We start from the raw sequence: 26313 nt of genomic DNA, 5'->3' as shown, positions 1-26313 counted from the left end.
TAGAATATTACTTAATTTTAATTAATTAATATTTTTGTACAGTTTAGTCCAGTTTACAGACAATATAATAGACATGCATCAAATTACATATAATTGCACCAATATGTAAAATATAATGATCAAAATTAATTTTTCCAAATTGTATATACTTTCTGTGTGGTAATACTGCCTTATTTCAGCAAAGATAAGAGAAAATATTGTGATCCTATAACCTTCCATTCATCTCTTACCACACGCTTTTATTTTGAAGTTGCGAAAACGAAACCTGAAGTCTTAATGTTGGAAGTGATTGCTTAACGTTGGCAACAGAATCGCAATCGTTCCAATGTTCTCCCCCCACCAATCAGCCTGCTCGCTCAATGCTGCCTGGCAACAATTTTGTAGTGGGTGCACTCGATTTCTGTCGCCCGGCGCGCCGTGTGGGCCTTGGGCAAGCTTCACATTTAGGGCTGGTGGATATTAATGAGTTTTCCTTTGAATATGCTGACTTCTTTTTGCACACTTCCTTGTGCACTGTGCTGAAAATGTGTCATTTCTCTTCCAATCATGCATGGAATTATGCTATTGGACAATTCCCCTAGGAAAAGACGGATAATGGTTCCCTCATAGTTTAACACATGTGAACAATCCTTGATGGCTTCTATCAGTCAAACCATCGAGGAAAAGAAAGTTGCATGGAGGAAAGTTACATCTGTTGAGAACACTAGCACGGTCAACTGATTGAGTGGGTAGCCTAAGCCTACTCTATTTTTAAATATAACAAATTCAATTGTGTTGATAAAATGTATTCATACATAAGTAAACCTGATTTATTTATTTAAGTTTGCTGCAGAATTTTTTTGGGGACCTGATACGCACACAAACGTTCCAATCGTAGTGCCCGACTGAACGCCTACCAACGCTTACCACAGGATGCGCAGCGCTCTACGTTTGACTCCAGCAAATCAGACGAGCAGCAACAGAAAAACAGGGTGGAGGCTGACAAGACAGACAGACCTTTGGGGCACACTGAGCTGACTTAGTGCGAAGATTGAAGATGGATACAGCGAACGTTGGGGAAACGGTGAATCTGTGAAAACAGTTGTTGCTACATGATAAGGTGTCAGAAAAAGGAATTTAAAACTTGGCGAGGTGGCTGGCTAGCTACCGTCGATCAAGCAGGGGGTGTTACTGGCCTGCGAAAAGGAAAACAATATGGCGGCCCTGGAGCTCGAATGGATCCCAGAGACGCTGTACAACACAGCTATATCGGCGGTGGTGGACAATTACAGTAGATCAAGGAGGGATATCCGTTCCCTTCCTGAGAATATTCAATTTGATGTGTACTACAAGGTAATCTCCTTATCTAGCTAACCATCATTTAACTTGCTGCTCACGAGTTTGTTTTGCTGTCAAGCTAGAGATGAGCTGTCAAACCTGTCAGTCAGCTAAACGGTACTAGTACCAGTGTTCTACTCTGGATAGTACTAGTGCTACTCAGGAAGGTGAACCATGTGCATGCTTGGCTTATTGTTATTTACTGTGTGGCTACTCATACGACATCTGTGTTTTACGTCTTATTATTATCGGATATACCCGGTTGATGATATACCTATGCTCAACCAGATTACGGCTCGATTGATGTGTTCTCAACAGGTCAATTCAATCTATTTGAATGTTGTATCTAAAGCTAGCTAAATCGTCACTCGCATAGTGACTAACTCACAACGTGTTATGTCTGCATGTTTAAGTCACCCGCACCATGGTGAGTCACCCGCATCTATTTTGTGTGAATTGTGAAAACATTGTGTGTTGAACTTTGTGGAAAAAAGCCCATCTCTGATATGTTATAATGACTCTTATTCTGACAACACTGTTCCCATTCTTTCCTCCTGTGCTGTCCTTATGTCCTCCAAGCTTTACCAGCAGGGTCGCCTCTGCCAGCTGGGAGGGGAGTTCTGTGAGCTGGAGGTTTTTGCCAAAGTTCTTCGGGCATCTGACAAAAGGTACTTCAGACGGGTTCTTTATGGGAATTTGACAGAGGCCTACTCATTATCATGTGAACTAAAAGGGATCTGACATCAGATATCCTTAAGCCATATTGCATCTACTTTGCACAATGTGACGTGGTATATAGGCGTATTTGCCTCCGCTCTCTTAAATCTGCTTTTATTGCATCAGAAGAACAGAAAGCTCATCACTTTTTACTGTATGTGTGCCTGCAGACATCTCCTGCACCACTGCTTCCAGGCCCTCATGGATCATGGGGTGAAAGTGGCCTCCGTCCTGGCCAACTCCTTCAGCCGCAGATGCTCATACATTGCAGAGTCGGACGCCCATGTCAAAGAGAAGGCCATTCAGTTTGGTTTTGTTTTAGGTGGGCCCCCTTCAGCTGGCTTAAACAGCAATGTTTGAATCTAAATGAAAGCGAGGACAGCATTGGTTAAGCCTTTAAGCAGTGTTAGACAGATTATACTTAATGAAACCTTTACACAATGTTATGGCAGATTATTTGGAAGTGCCCATCACTAACAACTTGATTGTTACGTGACACAACTCTAATTTAAATTGCAGATAGAGCTATGACCTATGACTTCTCTGTGTTATTTATTGTGGGCGATCTGGGTATGAGTGGAAAACCATTTGCGGCTGGTTTTACTGATGTTCACGTATGTTCTGTAGGTGGCTTTCTTTCGGACGCAGGCTGGTATGGCGACGCAGAGAAGGTGTTTCTGTCATGTCTGCAGCTCTGCACACTGCATGATGAGGTGTTGCACTGGTACCGTGCTGTGGAGTGCTGTGTGAGGTTAGTTGGTCCCAGACAATTTAGTATGAGCTATAATTGTAGCTCTATTGGTTGGTGTTTCTGAGCCCTAGCCTATATATTCTTACACAAGCTCACCAGGTTGTCAGGCAAAGCAGTAACTTTATGTGATAGAAGCTCTTCTGTAAGTTGGGTGTTGACCCTTCCTTCTTGTGTTTGGGCCTGCTCCCCTAGGTTGCTTCATGTCCGGAATGGCAACTGCAAATACCATCTTGGCGAAGAGACTGTCAAATTGGCCCAGTCGTATATGGACAAACTGGCCAAACATGGTCATCAAGCCAACAAAGCTGCACTCTATGGAGAGCTATGTGCTCTTCTCTTTGCGAAGAGCCACTATGATGAGGTATGTTGCCTGGGCAGAGCTTTTGCTGGTCGAAGTAGGATTGAATGTTTGGGACAAAATTAACTTATGTACCTTTTTATTAAGTGAGTTAATGCCCGGTTCTCAGTTGGGTGTTTTTCATATAGATCTCACCATGTCTTTTGCAGGCCTATCGGTGGTGCATAGAAGCAATGAAAGAGATCACAGCAGGCTTGCCTGTTAAAGTTGTGGTAGATGTCCTAAGGCAGGCCTCCAAGGTATGGGTGCTCCCTTTCTCTCTATAAGCTGTTTTAGAGACAGGTCTGTGAAGGTATAATAAAAAAAAATATATATGTATGTTTTAAAGCAACTCTTTTGCAGTGTCTCCATACTGGTTTACCTTATTGTCACGTAAGTTATACTGCTGTGCTAGTTTGAATAGACAAGCCTATATGCCTCGTTGACACAGTGGTTTCGTGCCTTACTTTCTTTGCACCGTCAGGCCTGTGTGGTGAAGAGGGAGTTCAGAAAGGCAGAGCAATTGATAAAGCACGCTGTTCTCTTGGCACGGTGAGTTTCTCAACTCTGTGAGTTTCTGTTGCCTCATAGGCTATGCATAGTAATGCCTCTGTCTCTTTCACTAATTTCTGTTTTGTTTTTTTGTTTCCCCCCCCCCCCCCCCCCCCCTTTCCTTTAGTGAGCATTTTGGACACAAGCACCCCAAATATTCAGACACTCTCCTGGACTATGGGTTTTATTTGCTTAATGTGGATAACATCTGCCAATCAGTTGCAATATACCAGGTGAGTTAGAGAGTTAGATTGAGATGTACATTGGGGAGGAGGTGCGTCATGTCTTTGCCTGATGTTAAAAGCTATATTGATATTCCAGACGGCTTTAGATATCCGGCAGTCGGTTTTCGGGGGGAAGAACATCCATGTGGCCACAGCACACGAGGACCTGGCCTACTCCTCCTATGTGCATCTGTATAGCTCTGGCAAATTTGACAACGCACTGTGAGTAATCAATCAATCAAGCGTTGTTAGCGCCATGCTCTGCCAACTGAGCCACAGAGGACCACATACTCTTGTATGTTGACCTCTTGTACTGTTCCGTGATTGTTTAGTTTCCTAGGGATTGTTTGTGCTTTTCAGATGTCGTGTGTGACTGAGTGTGATCTGTTCCTGTGCTGTCTCCCCTGGGTTTACTCCCTACAGATTCCATGCAGAGCGTGCCATAGACATCATCACTCACATTCTCCCTGAGGATCATCTGCTGCTAGCCTCTTCCAAAAGAGTCAAAGGTAAAACTGCCGTATTGATATTTGTTAACATTCCTCTCCTGTAATTCCCCCCCTGCCCTGTTCCTCCCACAATTTCTGTGAGTCTTATGGGTATGAAACCCACTGTTGCCAAAGAAAATGTTGTAGAGAGGTTGCTTTAGTGTGGTCTCAGGGGTGTGAAAAAAGAGGTCCTGCTGTGCTCCCTCAGCCCTAATCCTGGAGGAGATCGCTATTGACTGCCACAACAAAGAGACAGAAGAGAGGCTTCTTCAGGAGGCACATGACCTCCACCTCTCCTCTCTCCAGCTGGCCAAAAAAGCCTTTGGGGAGTTCAACGTTCAGACTGCGAAACATTATGGAAACCTGGGCCGCCTCTACCAGTCCATGCGCAAGTTCAAGGTCAGGACATAATCTCTTTTTTGTTTTTTCCTTAGTGGAATGCATCTGTAGAAAACATTGGAGAGTGCCCTGTGACACACTTTCATCATCTTATGCTAAGTCATCTGTGTTTATCAATCGCCAGATTGCAGGGAGTGGATGTTCTCTAAGGAGGCATAAATGTCACAGGGGTGGGTGGAGGGGGTGGGGGGGGGGAGGGAGGTTGTAGTCCAGGGGTATTGGTAGTACTACTAGTAAGAAAGCCTGATGGAGTCATGGACAATGCTGTGAATGTGAGGTGTAACCTAGCGTTTTCCGCTGTCTTTCAGGAGGCAGAGGAGATGCACATCAAGGCCATTCAGATCAAGGAGCAGCTACTGGGCCAGGAGGACTATGAGGTGGCTCTGTCCGTGGGCCACCTGGCCTCTCTCTACAACTACGACATGAACCAGTACGAAGATGCAGAGAGGCTCTACCTGCGCTCCATCGCTATCGGTCAGTCACAAGGCTGGACCGTGGCTGTTCAGCTCTGTTCTACCTTTTGTGTCCCCCCCCATCCATTCTAACTCCTCATCTAAATTCCATCATCTTACAAATGTGTGTGATTTTTGTCCCATAGGTAAGAAGCTGTTTGGAGAGGGCTACAGTGGACTGGAATATGACTACAGGGGCCTGATTAAACTGTACAACTCTGTGGGGAACTATGAGAAAGTCTTTGAGTACCACAATATTTTATCCAATTGGAACCGACTGAGGGACCGGCAGTTTGCCGTGGCTGACGCCCTGGAGGATGTCAACACCAGCCCCCAGGCCACCGAGGAGGTGGTCCAGTCTTTCCTACTGTCACAGAACCATGGGGCAGGCCCACCTGCTTAGGCTAACCACACACACACACAAGTACACACACACAAGTACACACACACACACACACAAGTACACACACATACACGCGCACTCGTGCAAAAGTACACACAGTTCGAAACGCTATGGTGTTCACAGTTCTCATACACAGACACCCTCTCTCCACATGAAGTTACAGGGTTGGCCTTGCAGTGGGACACTTGGTTTTAGGGAAACGCACCCATGGAATTGCGTCTGATCCAGTGTTTTTGTCTCTCACGAGTCACAAGAGTGAATTCTCCTGCGATCAAAAACCCGACGTGGATGGAACACTGGATGGAAGGAATCTCTTGCCAAACACTTTGCATCACGTAACACAGCTATCATCACCCTCAGTCTAGACTCTGCTGGAGGACACGAGAAGGAAAAAAAAAAAAAGAAAACTGACAATACAGTGTGTCCGATAGAATAGTCAATGGTTTTATTTTCTGCTGTTTTTGGTCAGCCCTTTATTGACCAATAAGATGTTCCCCTGCAACCAACGTTGTTATGATTTGCCCTGGATTTAGCGCCTCATGGCTTTTGCTTTTGTAATGTTACGCATGTAGCCAGACTGACTTTTTTTTTCGGGGGGGGGGGGGGATCATTTTAATATCTCATGTTATGAGGGAGTTTACAGAAGAGTTTTCATCCATGGACCAAATGTTCCGTTTTTATTTTGAATAACACCTCTGTCTGCCTCACTCAAAAAACTAATATTGGTACACAGTCTCTATGCCGGTTTAATTGATTAATTTGAAATGCTCTAGCAGCATGGTTTTAATGAATTGGACCATCATTTCGCTCAATAGATTTGTTGTTGGACCACTTCCATATGGTATATTTAAACTACGTTAGAGTTTAATTTAAAAATGATGTTTATGAAGAATTTCATAGAGCTAAACCAAAAACAAGCAAGCTTAACCTGCTATTCAGATGACTCCCCCTCTGTCTCCTTCAGTGTGTACCCTAGGCCCTCAAACACACCACAAAACAATATTATGGGCGTGTGTTCGCATTTTTAGAAACTATTTGTCCAGTGAAAGTAGCTGTGCTAGTGAAAAGGTTAAGTGGTTAAAGTTCAGTGATAACTTACCCCATTATGTACGGACTAAGACCATTTGAATTATTGCCTTGCTTTTGAACAAATGCATGTATGTCTTATGGATGTTACAGTAATGTTACATGTGTGCTGTTATGTTCCAACTGAAGTCCAAGCCTTAGCCTTAAAGGACGCTCAGCCCAAGGTGCTCTTGCTCTGGTTCTTAGTGGACTCGCTGCTTGCTCTCCAAACCCCCCACCCTGGAGACAAGGTCAGACCTGACAAGTCTGCAAGCTAAGACCGGCCATGTTTTCCTCGAAGCAATGACACTCACCATTCTATCTGAATGAAGACCATCAGCACCATTTGTCAGCCAACTTTACTAATGAGCTTTGTAATGAAAACTATTCAACCAAGGACTTCCGTTAAGATGAACAGAGACAGAGATGGACTCTGGGTGACAGCGAACACACTGAGTGACAGTGAGGTCAACTTGAGGCAGATTAAGAGAGAGCTGTGTCCATAGCTACAAAGTTTTATAGTGAACATGTAAAGCAAAGAGACTTCAATATATCATTATTATTATGTATCTCATAATTTTTAACCCTTTCCTCCACATGAGTTTTGATTGTGTACACCTGACAACAGAAAGAGGGGATTTCTGAGATGTTTATAAAGGACAGAAGGTGTCTCTTTGAAATCAGTATATATCAGGGGTCTCATTGACCATCAGTTTCCCCCTGGAACTCCATTAGAGCAAATACAGCCCATGTAGCTTTTATATTTAGTTTTCAATATTGCAATTAGCTGTCTATAACCTCACATGCATTTGTAAGACTTCAGCATTTTGTACAGCACCCTAATGTACACACTAACAAAATGATATTATTTGCTCATTCTGAAACCCCTGTACCTACACTCACTGAGAATTTTATTAGGAACACTATACTAATACTGGGTAGGGCCTCCCTTTGCTCTCAAAACAGCCTCAATTATTTGTGGCATTGATTCCACAAGATGTTGGAAACATTCTTTTGAGATTCTGGTCCATGATGACATGATTGCATCACGCAATTCCTGCCGATTTTTCAGGTGCACTTTCAAGCTGTGAATCTCCCGTTCTTCCACATCCCAAAGGTGTTCTATTGGATTCAGATCCAGTGACTGGGAAGGCCACTGAAGAACACTGAACTCATTGTCATGTTCATGAAACCAGTTTGAGACTACTTTTGCTTTGTCACATGGTGCATTACCATGCTGGAAGTAGACATTAGAAGATGGGTAAATTGTGGCCAGGAAGGGATGCACATGGTCAGCAACAATATTCAAATAGGCTGTGGCATTCAAGCGATGATTGATTGGTATTAACGGGCCCAACGTATGCCAAGAAAACATTCACCACACCATTACACCACCTCCACCTTGAGAAGGTGTACAGGTGTTCCTAACAAAGTGCTCAGTGAGTGTAGAAGGTTGTCTTGTCCTAGAAGCATAACTATGGGTAAGTTTCACAGACCCAAGATTAAGCCTACTCCTCAATAAAAGTGCACTTTTAATAAAGATGATAAATTGGCATCATAGATACGGCTTTAAAAGTCCTGGACTATGACTAAGCCTCACATTTTATAATATTTATTACTGGTAACTAACAAAGAATTTGGTCAAACCCTTGAATTATTTTAATCTCAGTCTGTGAAACTGTCCCTATATGTGTTTAAAGAGGGGACTACCCCTGTAGGTTACACTTTCATTGCATCAAGGTTATACGTGTGGATAAAAGTTTAGTTTAAATATGACCCCCAACAGAGGTACCTGGTAGTATTTGCAGAACTATATAGCAGATGAAGAAATGTGTGCAATGAAGTGATATTTTGACAGTATTGTTTTTCCAGGTCTTGACCCAGTCCTCTAGTTAAGAGTGGCCTTAGTGGTTATTTGTGATGTCCATGTCAAAAATGAAATTCGAGTGAACATGTAAAATATTTCCCTTATTTTGATGCCTTCTGATGCCTTCTGCAGTACTCCTAAACTCTGACAGAGGGCAACAGTGGGTCAGTTCATCATGCTGTGATGATAATGTTGCCATGATGATTTGCAATGCACACAAAAAAGAAAATGAGAGGACTTTTAAGGAATGATGTTTTGTTTCATGTGAACACTGACTGCTTTGTTTTTGAACATTTGTCACTAACATTTTACTTTGGAAATTGGTCTCTTCATGTTCTAAAAAAGACGAAGGAAGGAATACTGACATGTCTATGATCTTAGATGACATATAAGTTTGACATCATCATCATGACGTGCCACACAGTGCGCTCTTGCATAGATAGACTTTCTTTGGCTTTTGCAGGCTGCTGCTGCTGCCGCCACTGCAAAGTCCAATTAAACTTCTTTGTACAACATTATGAAACTAACTGTGTCTGTATTTCTTTGTATACCACCATCAACAAGAACTTAATAAAGCGTTGAATTTCGCATTCGTGAAAATGCAGTCAGATCCTGATTTGTATGATTTTGACAGATCTAAGATCACGTGACTGTGAGTGGAGGCGTCGGCTCTGTCAGCGAGCTAGCTGGCCAGACAATCTGCTACCCAGCTAGCTGACTGCATGGGGTTTGACAGCAGAGTACCTAGCTAACGTTAGCCAGCGAAACGAACAAAGTGCGAGTTGCCGGTTATATTCGTTTGGTTGCTGCAATGAAATGAGGAAAACATGGGAGCCAAAGAGTCAAGGATCGGTTTCCTCTCGTATGACGAGGCCATCAAGAGAGGTAAACATAGCTAGCCAGCGTTAGCTTGCTAAATGTAAACATTAGCGCTAGCCTTGCCTTCACCTAGCTAGCTTGTCATCTACTGTAGATGTTTGGATGATCACTGTGGAATGTTTTGTTCTAGATTTTTGGACCGTCAGCTAGCTAACCCTATGAAATAGCTCGTCTTAACTAGATGGCAACCCTAGCTAGCTTGCTAGTCATTATCATCCAAACTACCCTGCTTCAGTAGGCTAGCAAGCTAGATGACATATATAGGCTACTGCCCTCTCGGGATCAGGGAGAGGCTAAGGACCTCAAAATACATATACAGCCACCTAGCTAGCTTACTGTCAATGCCCTGTTAACGAGAAGTACATGCATGGCAGCAGCTTCAAGTAACGTACCATCATTTTTTTTAAAAAGATGGCTAGCATAGCTAGCTAAATCTGTTTTTTTGTTGTTGTTTTGACATGTCGTCAATGGTGCCAATGAATGTGTTCAATTCGCCCTGCTAAACTAGCACAGCATGTGACCATTGATTAGCTGTAATGATGGCATCTTTGTTTTATTATTCAATGGTGAATAACACGTTCCTTGTTGCTGTATGGGTTGAAAGCTCTCAGATGAGGCTGCAATGACCATGTATAAGGCTCTCAGATAAGGCTGCAATGACCCCCCACACACACTCAATGCTTAATGTACTGAAAGGTTTGACTCTTTCTGTATATATATCTCTCCCAGTCACTGATGTAGAGCTCCAGCGTCTGAAGGATGCTTTCCGGAGGACCAGTGGTCTGGCCTATTACATGAGCCAGCAGTGCTTCCTGCGGGAGGTGCTGGGAGATGTCGTACCACTCAAGGTTGCAGAGGTGAGTCTCGTTTACCAGACGGCCCTCAAGGGTTACGTGACGACCGATGACACGGTGCGATTCTACTTTGAATTCTCGATGTACACTAGCCATGAACAGCCTGCTTGGCTCATAACAGCAATGGGAATGTAGATCTGCCAGTCACAGCAAGTGCTAATTGGATGGGATTACCAAAATGTCAGCGCCTTCTGAAATGTGGCGACCTGTCATATGATGTCTGTTGCCCATATACAGGGCTCCAAAGTGCAACCCATTTGGTCGCATATTGCGATAATAAGATTTTTCGACTGGAATCTAGCTGGCCTGCTGTTTTTCTTCTTCTTTTCTTATCTCCAAAACATAATTTGGTCAAACTGTAGGCTAATTTTGTTAGCGTGTGTGTATTTGACTGTCCTCTCCCCCTCCAGTTGTAACGATGACAACATTTTCCGCGCGAAAAGGAAGCTAGCCTAACAAGCGTTGGAAAATGAACCGTACGATAAACTCGTTTTTCTGTTCCACCCGTGCCTCAAATAACACAAGCAGCACATTCCCAGCCAGAGGTATAGCAGTCAAAGCCAAAGCAGTCAAAGCCCAAGTGCTGTCCTGCACCGTTTCGCCCCGAATGGCTTAAACTAGAATACACTTGATTCAGGTAGGATAAAGACGTGAAGCACCTGCACCGTGTTCACTGTAAACAATGCGGCCCAACTGTTGCAGCAACACACCATTTACAGCTGCAACTCCTCCAACAAACTACTCCGCAAATACTACCTCAAAAGAAAAAAAAATATTATTTGTAAACCCAACATACAGCAACGGCACCTGTGCCCAGTTCATTGGAGTGATAGCGGACACCCTGAAAAAGAAGACCGGTGCGCAAATTACTGCGTCTTCTTACCTGTCTGTCATGATAGACGGTGACACCGACATATCAAAGAAACAATGTCAGATTGTTTATGCGCGTATTATCATTCATACGCATGGGAAGACCCATCAACATCCCGATAGGCCGCGTTGAAGTGATTCATGCCAACGCACAAGGTGTGTATATCAAAGTATATTTACATAATTGGCTCAGCAAAAATAAGACATACAGCACTTTATTATCTATCTAGGTATGATTTATTAGGGTAGGACTACCTCATGTAAAAGACAAACAAACATGATGTTATTTTTCATTGTAGGAGTCTATGCTGCCATTAAGAAGGCATTTGCTGGTCTCGGTGACAGTGCGAGGACTGGCTTGAAATAACTGGTTATGGGGGCAGATGGTGTTAAGCAGTTATTTATAGCAGCAAATATAGCATATGTATCGATATATATATATATGAAACATGCTATTTTGATTGACATGGGCTACTTCACTAATCATAATGCAGGGTGCGGTCTCATTTTGTACAAGGACAACGATCACGGAAATTCTGTTAGCTGCTGTTTTTTTTGTTTGTTTGTTTTTTTAATTGGAAGATTGTCTCTCTTATACTCTTGTATGGTTTCATACTGGGAAATCGGAAAAACGCATGTATGATGAGAACAATTAAAAAGTAATTCAGAGCCAGGTGGATGTAGATGTACTAAATGTTTCCCTAAATGTAAAACCGTCTCCCATTTCCAGGTGATATACAGCTCATTCGGAGGCACTGCAAAAGGCCTGCATTTCAACAACCTCATTGTTGGGCTGGTTCTCTTGACTAGAGGGCGTGATGAGGAAAAAGCTAAATGTGAGTACCTCAAAGAGACAACAACAAAAATGGCCACGATAGAAGGTTGTAATGACCACATAAATGGCAGATATGAAGAGCCTAGTCTTTACACAAAATGATTTGAACATAATTTGTAGTTCATGACTGCACCTTGTTGTTGAACATTTGATTAACATGCCATTGGTATATCACATGTATGTATAGCCTAACCTTCTTCTTGCGGTTCTCTCTCAGACATTTTCAGTCTGTTCGCCAGTGATTCAGGCAACCATGCTACACGAGAGGATATGGAAAGCATGCTTCAAGCAGTGGATGGGGAGATCCCGCTTTCCCTTAGGAGGTGTTTTTCTGAGGTCAGCCGATATGCTATATCCAAAGCTGTATTTGTGTGCAAAAATAGAATTGTGTAACATATATTTAAAAAAAATAAAAAAACATGTTTAAAAGCTTTAATACTGTATTAATCATAGATTTGGCGGCCATGTTTCCACATACAGTATGACTACCCAACAGGTTTGGTACAAATCTATTACAGTGCAGTCGAGTGCTGATACATGCGATGGCTTGGGACATGACAATGTGCACTTACCTGGAGGAGCATGCAGTTATCGGGAGCAATTTAAAAAGATATATAATGTAACTGAATTTGGACTGAAAAACTGTATTGCACCTAAACAGAGTTTGCACTTATCAGAGCACACTGTTATCAGGAGTCGACTGTTACCGTAAGCGACCTAGTGCATACCCTTTTTTACATGCAACTGTTCACAACAAGCATGTCACGTACTAGCGCCTAATCTAATTGTAAGCTGCTGACAGGACTAAGCACATCTGAGTTATCTGTTTAACCAGGTGTACAGGGCTGCTAATGCTACTTGACACAATGGGACGTTGCACAGCATGTGTTTGTCCTTTTGTATAAGCCTTGAGTGAGTGTTGTCATTGGACTGTGGCGCTCACTATGTTGATCTCTTCTGTTTTTGTCTTTACAAGGGCGAGAAGGTCAATTATGAGAAATTTAAGAGCTGGCTCCTACAGAACAAGGATGCCTTCACATTCTCTCGCTGGCTCCTGTCCAGTGGGGTGTGTGTCACCCTGACAGATGATAGTGACACTCCCACCTTCTACCAGACCCTGGCCGGTGTCACACACTGTGAGTGATGAACATAGGCTACCCTCCTGCTCCTTTAGGATTTGTACCAAATAAGAGGGGTAGAAATGTGCCACTTTTGTGAAAAGCCAACTGCAGGTTAATTCTTACGGGTATGATGGTGTAGTATATGTATATACGCCTAAATATTCGCAGAAATATGTCAGGGAGCATGACAAGGTGATCAGTTATGGTGGCGAGTGTGGATTCTCTTGTCTCAGCTGGTGCTTCTGTAGGCTTAAATTAAAGGCGTGGAGGCCTTCATGTTTTGTTTTCAGGAACCTTTCAATGCACAGGCCAGCCATGAATTGAATTAACTTACAATATAAAGAGCAGATAAGACCTTCAGAAAAAAAGGAAAGAAAACAGGCCAATGTTTTTTTTAGTTTTTTTTTTTATAATACACAGAGGACCTGATTCACTAAGCGTTTTGCACCAGCTTAGTGAATTATGCCCCAGAGTATTTTACAAAGTCAACAAATGTCCATAATAATTTTTTCAAATTTACTTTTTTATTCCCTGTCTTGTAGTAGAGGAGTCAGATATCATCGACCTGGAGAAGCGATATTGGCTTCTGAAAGCTCAGTCACGGACAGGACGGTTTGACCTGGAAACCTTTCTCCCTTTAGTTTCTCCTCCTATTCATGCATCCCTAAGTGAAGGTAAGAGAATATGCAATTTATTGGACACTTATTTTGAATTCCATCGCTACCTCCAGGCTCCATCGAGACGTGTTTAGCATGTCTGTTCTTGTCATGTGCGTTGTTGGGGAACCTTTTTATGGCCCTTTTTTTGCCACATTAAGATGTCTCATCTGCTTATAAAAAGCCCAATTTTAATGATAAGAAGCAGTCTGACTTCAGCTTTGCTCCTTTTGTCCAGGCTTGTTTCATGCCTTCGATGAAAACAGGGACAATCACATAGACTTTAAGGAAATCTCTTGTGGACTCTCTGCTTGCTGCAGGGGACCACTGGCAGAGAGACAAAAGTGTAAGCATCAATTACGAAGCCAATCACTGGCACTAAATATAACGTTGTCCCTCTTCAATGCCATCGAGAGTGACCATTTGTGACTTTCCCCCCTCATTTCTTCTCCCCAGTCTGTTTCAAAGTGTTTGATGTTGACCATGATGGGCTTCTGTCTCGAGAGGAAATCCGAGAGATGGTCGGAGCATTGTTGGAGGTGTGGAAAGACAACCGCACAGACCCTCTCCCTGTGAGTTCTGTTTGGTCAAATTCACACTGCTCTAATGCTTCTTGTTGCAACATCGTGTTTATCACATTGTATCCAATACAGTGTCTCCAATATCTTCCATAGCTAGTTTTGAGTATGGTACAGTATTATAGGATCCAATTTCTAGGGACTTTGGTACGTTCAGAGCAAACCATATTAACATCGAATCTATGCCATAATTTGACGATTTATGCCTCTGTTTTCTCAGGAAACACACAACAATGTTCATGACATTGTGGAGGACATTCTGAAGGAGCATGACACCACTAAGGTATTACCTGACTGCCTGCATGGCTTTGCAGTCATACTCATCGCTTTCATTTAGTGAGAGAAATGCTCAGTTCTGCTCTGCTTTTTGTTTTGTTTTCTAGCAAGGGCATTTGACCCTTGAGGACTACCAAATCTGGAGTGTGAAGAGTGCACTTGCCAATGAGTTCCTTAACCTGCTATTTCAGGTGAGAGCCTGAAATAGCACATAGAGAACTATGTGTTCCTACTTATATTGTGTGTGTCTGTGTGCGCAAGCAATTATTGCTTTGTTGGATCACGATCAAGTCTCCTCTTAATATTTTCCACTGTAGGTGTGCCATATTGTCCTAGGGCTGAGACCTGCCTCCCCTGAAGAGGAGGGACAGATAATCAGGTGTGTGCCAACATTTATTTCATTGTCTCCTCCATGTTGACATCATCCACTCACCAACCACTTACAAACCCACCCACTTGTGTCCCTGTTACCTAGGGGATGGCTTGAGAGAGAGAGCCGCCATGGCCTCCAGCCAGGAGACTACTGGTTCCTCATAGCAGTGCTGTGGTGGCAGCAGTGGAGGGACTACGTCAAATACGTAAGCCGACCGAGAGGTTGCTTCTGTTTTTCTCACAGCTTGCCATCGCTGACACAAGAGGCTTGACTCCACAATACCACTTCTTGATTGAGAATGGTTTGCAATTGTGATATTCAGGCTCTTTGGTGTGTGTGTGTGTGTGTGTGTTTGTTCGTTCGTTTTCAGGACAACAAGCATATAGTGGTGGAGCAGCCGTCTGTGTTTGGCACCGGAAGGAGTGCAGCGGGGGCCAGGGCCAGGGCAGAGCAGGGTCCTGAGGGAGAGAGCATGGCCAGCTCACACAGCTCCTCTGAGGAGAAGTACTCTGACAACATCTCCAGTGCATCAGAGGCCTCGGAGACCACCAGTGGCAGTGAGTGGCAAAGGACACCGACTGTTTGGTCTAGTATTGAACGAGTTGAATCCTGTAGCTACTAGCTAGCCGTTCCAAACTACTTCTATCCAGCAGTACTGTAAAGCTAGAGTGAGAGATGATCTTGTTTTTCTTTCCTTCCTTCTGTACTCTTTGACACTGTTCTAGGTCTCCTTCCCTTGAGCTCCACTGCCACTGACATCTGCTTCGCCCGGCAGCATGACAGCCCCGACACAGAGAACCAATGTTTCCTAGGGGCCGATGGGAACGTGATGGTTTTAAGACCTGGGGCCATAGATAACCAGCCTCTGGTCACTTCAGAGGCCTTGAAGGTACAGTAGGCACCAGACAAATGTTGAATCCATAGGAGATACACTGCTTGAGTCGTCAAATAGACATTATTATATATATATTTTTTTTTATTTATTATTATTTTATTTATTTATTTATTTATTTTTCAGTTTTGAAACTTGTTGTTTATTCCTATTTTTTCCCCCCAGGCTCCCACGTTGACCATGGAGGGGGGCCTCCTGAGGCGCTCCCCTTCCCTGCATCTGGGCAGGGACTTTGAGGTTGTTCCAGAACCTGTGTGGAGGGCACTTTTCCACTGGTACGGGGCCAACCTGAGTCTGCCCAGGCCGGTACGTACACAGTATACTGTCTACAGCTCTGTAAAGCAGGGCCTCTGTGCTGTGGAATTGTCCCTTTTAAATAAAAGATCACCATTGACATCAGAGTATTGAGCCTGATATTTTTTGACAACTTCCACATCCATCCTCTTCAGCTCTCCTCACCTCACTGTGGTCACTTTTAGGTGATCAGACACACCAAGAACAGCTGTGCAGAGCTGGAGCTCTTCCCCCGACACCTGCTCTTCCTGAGGCAGCAGCTCCCGGCCCGCACCCCCCAGTCCAACGTCTGGGTCAATATGGGTAAGACCCGCCTGCCTGCATACTTTATGTCCTGTGTCCCCAGCCTTTCTCACAGTAGGGTAAGATGAGCACAGTCCCCCAGTGACTTGTGCAGGGTCACTGTTATCCAGTGTTCACAATATGAGTATACAGTCAGTGTCACACCATTTTACATCCAGCAAACATGATCTAATCAGTTAAATCTGATAATCGTTGCTCTGGCGTGAAGCATGTCTGATTGGATCATGTTTGAAAAGTCAATTCATTTCTCAAGGTTTTTTTACGAGGTGAATCGACGTAGTCTAATAGTAGATTCTGGTTCCACGAGTGTCTGTTGAAGTTTATCCTGTCCTTAAATTGTGCTTGGTGTGAGAACCGCTTTTTCTCAGCTTTGTCCCTCTTCCCACAACCTATGATATGGGTTTCTGCGGCGTTGATATGAATGTCACAAGACTCGTGACACAATAATCCTAGTCATGTGAGAGAACGTCTGTGCAGCGATGCGGAGATGTAGAATGAGTGGGTGTTCACTATGTACCCGACTGCAGGGCTAGTGGATTGGGAATTCCCATATTCTGGGAATTCTTTTACCTTTTAGCATTTCAGAGTTTGAACTCAGTGACTCTTAAAAGTACCATGTTGGTTTATTTATTTCTTTTCAGAGCTGCAGTCCCCTTTGTCAGCCCACATCATCTGTCAATTTCATTTCAGTCAGAATTGGAGTGTGGCGGGTGTTGTTGTTGTTGTATAATGTCATTGCACTGTGAATGTGTACTATGAATGCTTTCTAGATCAGCACTGGTGTCCCCTTCCTGCCCCCCAGGTAACGTGCCCTCCCCTAGTGCCCCTCTCAAGCGTGTGCTGGTCTACACGGGCTGCTTCAGTAGGGTGGGCACCATCAAGGACATCCATGAGTACCTGGCCCAGAGACTCCGCATCAAGGAGGAGGACATGCGGCTGTGGCTCTACAACAACGAGGTGGGGACTAATGCAGCCCACATGGACACGTTCATGCAGATCTGCAGTAATCAACACACACACACACACACACACATACACACCTACAAAACACTAATGCACAGAAATGCATTGAACTTCAATTCCACTCGCTAATGATCTCCAACATCTTCCAAAACGTCATTATTTTTCGCAGAATTATTTAACTCTTCTTGATGACGAGGACCATACAATGGAGGGTTTGAAGATTCCAGATCAACAGTACATGGTGATAGAAGGTATCCATTTCAGATCATTTTTAAATTCAATGTTTGCCTTTTTTTAAATGGACCAGGAAGCTCTATGTAGTGTACTGTATTGTCATGATGAGTAAATCCGGGCGGTTGCTTTCTTTTTGTTTATTAGTACGCAACAAGGACATGAGTTGGCCTGAGGAGATGTCCTTTATTGCTAACAGCAACCGGATGAACAGACACAACGGTAAGACGATCATCACAGCAGATATACAACACAGATGTCACTATAGTATAATCTTAACCAGCGACAAAAACGCTGAGAACGTCATATTGACAGCTGTAGATGATTGCATGGGCTTTATGGCATTCTCAGAACAACCTCCTCCCTGTTGTTTGCAGTCCCCACTGAGAAAGGTGCAACGGGACTGAGCAACCTGGGAAACACGTGCTTCATGAACTCCAGTATACAGTGTGTGAGCAACACCAAGCCTCTGACAGAGTACTTTACCTCGGGGAGCCACCTCTATGAACTCAACAGGTGTGTGCGTGTGCTCAAAATGTACATGCAAGCCGGCGCTGGTTTGTGTACAGTTATATGACCATTTGTTCTGAATACTTAAAATCTTTTTCTGTCTTCATCACAGGACCAATCCCATTGGAATGCGTGGTCACATGGCCAAATGCTATGGCGATCTTGTACAGGAGTTGTGGAGCGGAACACAAAAGAACGTAGCCCCTCTGAAACTCAGAGTACGTCCACAATGCTCCTACCTACCTACAATGCCCCCCCCCATAAAACTACCAGTTTTTAACCCAAACAAAAAAAACTCAAATGGTTGATTCTTTCCTTGTTTTCCAACACCCTTAGTGGACGATAGCCAAGTATGCACCACGCTTTAATGGCTTCCAGCAGCAGGACTCCCAGGAGCTGCTGGCGTTTCTGCTGGACGGCCTTCATGAAGACCTGAACCGTGTCCATGAGAAGCCCTACGTGGAGCTGAAAGATAGTGATGGGCGGCCAGACTGGGAGGTGGCATCCGAGGTCAGAGTCGATACACACACTCTAGAAGGGATCTTCTAGAAATGAACGCTATTTTCTGCAGTTGTCTGTGGGCGTTACATAGATTTTATTATATTTAATTTTTGCTTTTGCTTTGCTATGTGAGTGGTATTTTCTGTACCTCCTGTCGTGTTTGGCAGGAGGTCAGTAACAGAGCCCGCAGTCAAGCATCATTCATGGCTTGCTTCTGAAATCTGACCCTGGTGTGACATTGAATTGTGTCCCCACAGGCCTGGGAGAACCACCTGAGGAGGAACCGCTCCATCGTAGTGGACCTGTTCCACGGCCAGCTCAGGTCACAGGTCAAGTGCAAGACCTGCGGCCACGTCAGCGCGCGCTTTGACCCCTTCAACTTCCTCTCCCTCCCCCTGCCCATGGACAACTCCATGCACTTAGAGATCATAGGTGAGCCTCATATCCACGATTAGCTTGACGACAACATACAGAAGAGGTGACCTCCCTAAGACAGTCGTCGCAATGTTGGTGGAGATATCTGCTTTACTGTGGTGATGAACTTTGTCTTGAATGGAGCATTTTCTTTCCTCCCTTTTGTGAATGAGTCCTGTGCCTCTGCAACACTTGTCTTTTTGTTCTATTGTCGTCTAGTCATAAAGCTGGATGGGTCGGTGCCGGTGCGGTACGGCCTCCGGCTCAACGCAGATGAGAAGTACACAGGCCTGAAGAGACTCCTGAGCGAACTCTGCGGTCTGAAGGCTGAGCAGATCCTCCTGACTGAGGTCCACGCCTCCAACATCAAGGTACAGCCATCATCTACCAGTGGGAGGCTGGCGGGGGTCGAAATCGGAGGACGGGCTTATTGTAATGCATGGAACGGAATAGGGAATGTTATCAAACAGATGTTGTGTTTGATTCCATTCCCTATTCCATTAGTATCCATGCATTACAATGAGCCTGTCCAATTTCCACCAGCTTCCGCTGTCATCTACCCTACATCCATCCACAGCCTGCACATAGATATCATATTATATTGTCTCTCTCTGTCTACCCTTCTTCTAGAACTTTCCGCTGGACAACCAGAAAGTGCGACGGGCGGTGAGCGGCTTCCTCTGTGCATTTGAGATCCCCGTGCCAGGATCGCCCACGTCTGCCTCCACCCCCACGGAAACAGACGGTGATGGTAAGAGCCACGCCTTAGTCGAGAGTACCGATTGGTTACTTCTGTTTGTCAGGGATTCATCTTCGCTTTTTCAATGGCTCTATTAAAAAAAAAAATAATAATTAAAAAAAAAATTGAAATCAGTCAAAGCCTTTATCATGAAGTTTCGTTTCACAGAAGTTGTAACTGCTAAGTGTTGTTTGTGTCTTCTCACTGACAACTTGATAACCTGTGTGTTCTTTATGGTTTCTGTAGAAGCCCCAGCCCTGGCGAATGGGAACCACCCCATAGGAACTGACAGTAACTCCCTGAACCTGGGTCTGATCCCCAAGGGCATGCCCAGCACTGTGGTGCCCTGTGGCACCGAGGGCAGCCTTGCCAACGGCCTCCCAAACGGCCACGTGGCCGTGCCCCCCCTGGACAGCCCCTTCACAGGGTACATCATCGCCATCCACAGGAAAATGGTGAGAACTGCAGCATGGGCTAAAGCTGTAGATAGATATTTGTGTCCTCATTGTATGTGTCAATGTATCATAAGACATGTTTTTTGTTTTTTTTGTTGCTTAAAATGTGTTATTTTGACTGGGGGGGGGTCTTAAAATAGAGACATGACAAACTTGTTTTGGCTAGTCATACTATACTATCATACCATGTTCAGAAAATGGCCTTCATGTTTTCCAAGATGGTGGTCAGTCCTGGGAGGATGTCACGTTGCTTATGGATCTTGTGAGACTGTTGCTTACGGGGGATGTGTGTTGTTTTTGGTTCCTAGATGCGGGCAGAGTTATACTTCCTGTCCTCTCAGAAGAACAGGCCCAGTCTGTTTGGCATGCCTCTGATCGTGCCGTGCACCGTACACACCAGGACCAGGGACCTGTATGACGCCGTCTGGACCCAGGTGTCACGGCTGGCCAGCCCCCTGCCCCCTCAGGAGGCCAGCAACCACGCCCAGGACTGGTCAGTCTTTTTTTTTTTTTTTTTTGGTTTAGTTCAGTTTATTCGCATACATAAAGAAATGACAATTCAGTAAAAGAATAAAATGGATACAGAAAAAAAAAAAAGTGCATAAAAATATTAAAACCTCACCGTAACTTAAACATTTAAAACATGAATTGAATGATCACTGTCAAATCTCACTGTTGACCAATGTTACCTCAACAACACAGGTGTGAGATGCATGCTGATGTGTGTGTGTGTCTACATGTGTGTGTGCTTTTATCTTCTGGGGTCCCTGGACACACAGCGATGACAGCATGGGCTACCAGTACCCCTTCACCCTGCGCGTGGTTCAGAAGGACGGCAACTCCTGCGCCTGGTGCCCGTGGTACAGGTATAACGGAGACTTCGCTGTTTGCTCAGTCACTCACTCCCTGTAAGGCGGTGGAGCAGGTGTTGATGTTCCCTGTGCGTGTTTGTCTCCCTGTTGTTAGGTTCTGCAGAGGCTGCACAGTGGACTGCAATGATGACAGGGCGGCTGTGGGGAACGCCTTCATGGCTGTGGACTGGGACCCCACCGCCCTGCACCTCCGCTACCAGACGTCTCAGGAGAGGGTGAGAGACACAAAGGGGATCATCCTCAATGGCTTTGTCAGCCATATTGTAACGACCCTTATATAATGCCTCTGTTAGCTCTCTCTCTCTGGGTCGTCGTTAGCGCGGCCGGTTGGCAAGGGAAAGGCTGTTCAATACCCGCTTGGGGCAAGCTACTCTACCCTGCTGTTCGCTAGGATATGTCATGTCAACACACGTATTCCATCACTGTTCCTGGTATTGTGTCAATAATACTGAGCATAGAGTGGTAATGAGGGGTGGGTGGGTGGCCTGGCGTCGTAGTGGTGGTGTTGTTGTCCTGTTTGATCAAACTGTTAAATACAGTATTATAGTGAACCTTCTTTATTGCTATTGCAACGGCACTTTAGCACATGCTGCATTATCGGCCCTATCATAATGACTGACATATGTGTTGTGATGTGTTTTGTTTTATTTTTGTTGTTTTGGGGCAATAAAGATATTGATTGACCGATTGATTGATTGTAGATTGTGGAGGAGCATCCTAGTGTGGAACAGAGTCGGCGAGCCCAGGCAGAGCCCATCAGCCTGGACAGCTGTCTGCAGGCCTTCACCAGCGAGGAGGAGCTGGGGGAGGATGAGCTCTACTACTGCTCCAAGTGCAAGACCCACCGCCTGGCCACCAAGAAGCTGGACCTGTGGAGGCTGCCGCCCATCCTGGTCAGACTGATGCTAAAGCTCACACTCTCTGTTTCAACTGCCCAATTCTGTGTGTTTGTCTTTTGTGTCGTACCTTGGCTTGATGAATTGCCGTCGGAATGAAATGTGTTCAGAGTTAAATATCGTTCAACAGGGTCATCAATATCGAGGAAATATCGAGTGTCATTTTTTAAATTATACTGTGTCACTAATGGCCACCTTGTCAGTCTAACAGTTTGAGAATGCCATGTCTGAAGATTGCAAAAGACAAAGCCACCTCTTCTCTTCTAAAAGTCCTTTCCTTTTCTGCCCTTTTTTTTTTATTATTATTTTTTATTGCAGATTGTCCATTTAAAACGGTTCCAATTCATGAATGGGCGGTGGATCAAATCTCAGAAGATTGTGAGGTTCCCGAGGGAGACGTTTGATCCGAGTGCTTTCCTGACCCCAAGAGACACAGACCAAAGCCAGCAAGGGTGGAGGGAAGGGCTGGGGGAGGAGCTGCAAGACACCGAAGGTGGCCTGCCAAAGGCTGAGGGTGGAGATGCTGTCTTAAACCCCACCCTGACGGTCAACAATGGGAAAGGTCAGTCATGATGATTTACATTCCGATTCACCCGTCATATCCCACTCATTCCATTAGAAAGACCAGTGTGTTCATCTGTGTGTGTGTGTGTGTGTGTGTGTGTGTGTGTTTCAGACTCTCTGTGTCCAGGGAGGATGGCCAGCACCCCCCTCAGCCGAGACGCCAGCCCCAACTGCAGTCCTAAGAGTGAGGGCAGGAGGCAGGGCCGTGGGCGAGTGTTCCCCGTGGGCGGAGGAGGCCGGCACCAGCTGTCCCTCAGTAAAGAGAGTCTGGACAGTGGCAGGGAGAGTCCCATGGAGCTGGAGCCCAGTGTGTCAGGTAGCAGGGGCGAGGGCCTCAGCGACTCCACCTCGGGAGAGGACACGGCCAGGGACTGTGACAACACAACGTCGGTGTCCGAGCTGGAGAGCAACGGCTTTACCGAGGACAGCATGGACCTGGAGGCTTCTCACGACCAAAGAGACAAAATCTGCCTGGAGCCCATGTACAACTTGTATGCAATATCAGTGAGTATGAACCAGGTCCATTATGATGACACTTGTTATGTCCATTTTCTATGAAACACGGTGAGATATCCTTAAAACCACCGATCTCTTTGTGATGGCAGTGCCACTCAGGGATCCTGGGAGGAGGCCACTATGTGACGTATGCCAAAAACCCCAATGAAAAGTGGTACTGTTACAACGACAGCAGCTGTAAGGTAAGTTCTCAGTTAAACCTAGACCTATACCAAACGTATTCCAAAAAACAGGAACTGCAATCTTTCATTACCATCGACGTGCGAAAAGTTCAAAACAAGAGGCTTTTTTTTGTTTTCTCTCTGTTCAGGAGTTGCGGTCAGAGGAGATTGACACAGACTCGGCCTACATCCTGTTCTACGAGCAGCAGGGAGTGGACTACTCACTGTTCAAGCCTAAAACAGAAGACAAGAAGATGGCGGACACAAGCAGCATGGATGAGGACTTTGAGTCAGACTACAAGAAGTACTGTGTTCTTCAGTAACACTTAGTGTCCATGTGTTCCGATATGCTGCCCGATTTCATTGACATGCTTGTGCTAGAGAAACATCTTTTCTGTTTTGTAACTGAAATCTCTCAGGTTGAGATGAACTGACGCTTAGAAATCATCCCGGGGGGGGAGGGGGGGGTTTGAAGTGGTAAACAAACAGTTTTTACTCCACCTTTTGGATGGACATTTTTTGCAGGCAATGGTACTCTCATTAATTCTAGCGTGCAATGCCAAATAAAACAGTGGGCTATGCATCAGCTTGTTTAAGCACCAACACCATGTTGGAGGGTGATATTTAGGCCGTGTGTGTGTGCGTGTGCGTGTGTGTGCGTGTGCGTCTATAATTAAATGCCAGTTGCAATATGCCATTAATATGTGTAGACACATTATGATTGGTACTCTGCAGTTAAAGTTGTAATGATACAATTGGTATAATATAAATGAGAATTCCCCTCATGGATTATGACAAAAATGATTGCAGTAGAAGCAAATGTTTACTACCTCATATCATGCTTTGAACAGTGGTCAGAATTCAATGCCACCACAATTGTTTCTCCTCTAATTATCACTTGTTTTATTTTTCTTTCTTTCTATTTTTTTTTTTTTTGCTTGACTTGGTCCCCCTCAAATGTAAATGATTTGGAGGCTCCAGACCCAATAGGCCTGGATTATATTCAGTGTTACTCAACTACATTCATGTATTTGCAATGTACCTCTTGTCTATTGTGTTGTGTGTCACGTCAGCCCTTCGTAGAACAAAGCCTCTCACCCATCAGAGAGTGTTCATGTAGCATCTGCCCGTGCCATATAGATCTGCAGGTCCATCCCAACAACATATCAGTTTGTGCCATCACAGCCATTGATGTACTACTCCCATAATACCAACAGTCGAGTGTCATTATGACAGTGCCACCAATCCATCATACTGTACCGCCCGATTTAAGTCTTTATGCAAGTCAAGAGATCGCCACTCAAAAGGCCGTCATTTGTGGCTAACGTTGCATCTTTCTGAATGATATCAGTATGATTTATTTGATTTTGGCAGAGTTTTACATCTTACAGCTTACGAGTGTTTGCTTAATTTTGGCAGGTGAGTGGGTAGCTTCTCCCTCGGAGTCTCTGAAGGGGGGGACATGTTGTAGTTACTGTAGCTAACTACATTGACATAATACTGTATGTTAAACCTTTTCTCAATGAGTTGAAACTGTTTTGGCCTGGAGCTCCAGTGTATCCAGTAGAATATACAGTATAGCTCTCATCTTCTGCTTAGTCTTTAAAAGGCTTGGTGATGTACATATACTCTTGGTGACTCAATTATTGATTATCACAGCTAAACAGAAACCTTTCCACTACCTGGCTTATGATGGTAGAATGGTAAGTATTTAGATGGATTTCATTTTATAACATTTTTAAACTTTCCCGATTCTTCCGGTGGTCATATTTTCAGTATTGTTCCTTTGAAAACCTTGATATGGTGATTACTACTGAATGTTTAATGTCCTTTGTCATTTTTAGTTGTAAGGTTTATTATTTCTTTGATTTATTAATTTAATGTACTTGTGTAAAAATTTTGTTTAAAGTCTAAAATTACTTTGCACTGACCTTTTGAGGAAAAAAAGAACATGTACATAAATAGTTTTGGAAAAAGGATGTATTGGAATATGAACTGTAAAGATCTGTCTTGTATATGGAGTGAATTAGTTGATCTGTAACTATTAAAGCAGCCAATTAAATATACAGCCTGTAGTTGCTTTTTCATTAGTCGATATATATAATAATATACACTCACCGGACACTTTATTAGGTACACCTTGCTAGTACCGGGTTGGATCCCCTTTTGCCTTCAGAACTGCCTTAATTCTTTGTGGCATTGATTCAACAAGGTGCTGGAAACATTCCTCAGAGATTTCGGTCCATATTGACATGATAGCATCATTGCTGCAGATTTGTCGGCTGCACATCCATGATGCAAATCTCCCGTTCCACCACATCCCAATGGTGCTCTATTGGATTGAGATCTGGTGACTGTGGAGGCCATTGGAGTACAGTGAACTCATTGTCATGTTCAAGAAACCAGTTTGAGATGATGTGAGCTTTGTGAGGTGGCGCGTTATCCTGCTGGAAGTAGCCATCAGAAGATGAGCACACTGTGGTCATGAAGGGAAAAATATCCCCCACACCATTAGATATTTACGTTAACAAGCAGTTGAAGAGGTGTACCTAATAAAGTGGCCGGTGAGTGTATAAATAACTATCAAACGGACTGTTTCAGTTTTCAGTGTTAAAAAGGAACAACAAAGGAAACCACAACATTCTACTCTGTCACCTCCCACCCCCCTCCCTTCCAGCCCGTATCTGTAGGTTGTAAACCCATTCTCAGACCTAACTATCAAATTGGCTTGAGGATGCTTCATTTGAAACATTCAGTTGCCAGTGTTAAATGCCATATTAACTTCTGTTGTCACCCTTACATTTGTGTAAATGCAATATGACTTCAGTGCTCACTGCTCAATTGTTCCAGTACTTAAAACAAAAAAAAAAGTGACGCTCATGACAAATTTGCTTCCTGTGAAAGGCGGACTACAGGAAGTTATTACCAGTAAGTATGAACTATAAGTAGAGTGTGATGTAGCAGGTCATCTCAGTGGTTGAATAGATA

General features: G+C 44.2%; 2 protein-coding genes across 2 annotated transcripts; both read left to right on the top strand.

Annotated features, from left to right (window-relative positions):
- The first annotated feature begins 948 nt into the window (after positions 1 to 948).
- On the top strand, positions 949 to 6047 carry LOC310824584 (amyloid protein-binding protein 2). Its single transcript, XM_083697241.1, has 13 exons — positions 949 to 1332; positions 1897 to 1985; positions 2205 to 2356; positions 2662 to 2785; positions 2978 to 3146; positions 3293 to 3382; positions 3607 to 3674; positions 3802 to 3907; positions 3996 to 4120; positions 4322 to 4407; positions 4595 to 4785; positions 5094 to 5259; positions 5384 to 6047. The coding sequence occupies exons 1-13, from the start codon at positions 1195 to 1197 to the stop codon at positions 5638 to 5640; spliced, it is 1761 nt and encodes a 586-aa protein (XP_083553367.1). The 5' UTR covers positions 949 to 1194; the 3' UTR covers positions 5641 to 6047.
- A 3292-nt stretch (positions 6048 to 9339) lies between these two features.
- LOC310815457 (ubiquitin carboxyl-terminal hydrolase 32-like) lies at positions 9340 to 25393 on the top strand. The gene is made up of 34 exons (XM_083685236.1): positions 9340 to 9457; positions 10181 to 10308; positions 11906 to 12011; positions 12228 to 12346; positions 12987 to 13146; positions 13674 to 13805; positions 14026 to 14133; positions 14244 to 14359; positions 14586 to 14648; positions 14749 to 14832; positions 14959 to 15020; positions 15117 to 15219; positions 15385 to 15571; positions 15740 to 15903; positions 16072 to 16212; positions 16386 to 16503; positions 17306 to 17460; positions 17636 to 17717; positions 17845 to 17919; positions 18075 to 18213; positions 18320 to 18425; positions 18544 to 18717; positions 18966 to 19140; positions 19342 to 19493; positions 19753 to 19873; positions 20108 to 20316; positions 20625 to 20809; positions 21096 to 21182; positions 21283 to 21403; positions 21890 to 22081; positions 22403 to 22646; positions 22761 to 23152; positions 23254 to 23346; positions 23475 to 25393. Exons 1-34 carry the CDS (start codon positions 9400 to 9402, stop codon positions 23646 to 23648), a joined length of 4725 nt encoding a protein of 1574 aa, XP_083541362.1. The 5' UTR covers positions 9340 to 9399; the 3' UTR covers positions 23649 to 25393.
- Positions 25394 to 26313: the final 920 nt, after the last annotated feature.

This window comes from Argentina silus (genome assembly GCF_951799395.1).
Source record: "Argentina silus genome assembly, chromosome: 2".
In the NCBI taxonomy this organism is placed as follows: Eukaryota; Metazoa; Chordata; class Actinopteri; order Argentiniformes; family Argentinidae; genus Argentina; species Argentina silus.
Note: the sequence above shows the minus strand (reverse complement) of the source record. Positions and strands in the feature narration are given on the sequence as shown.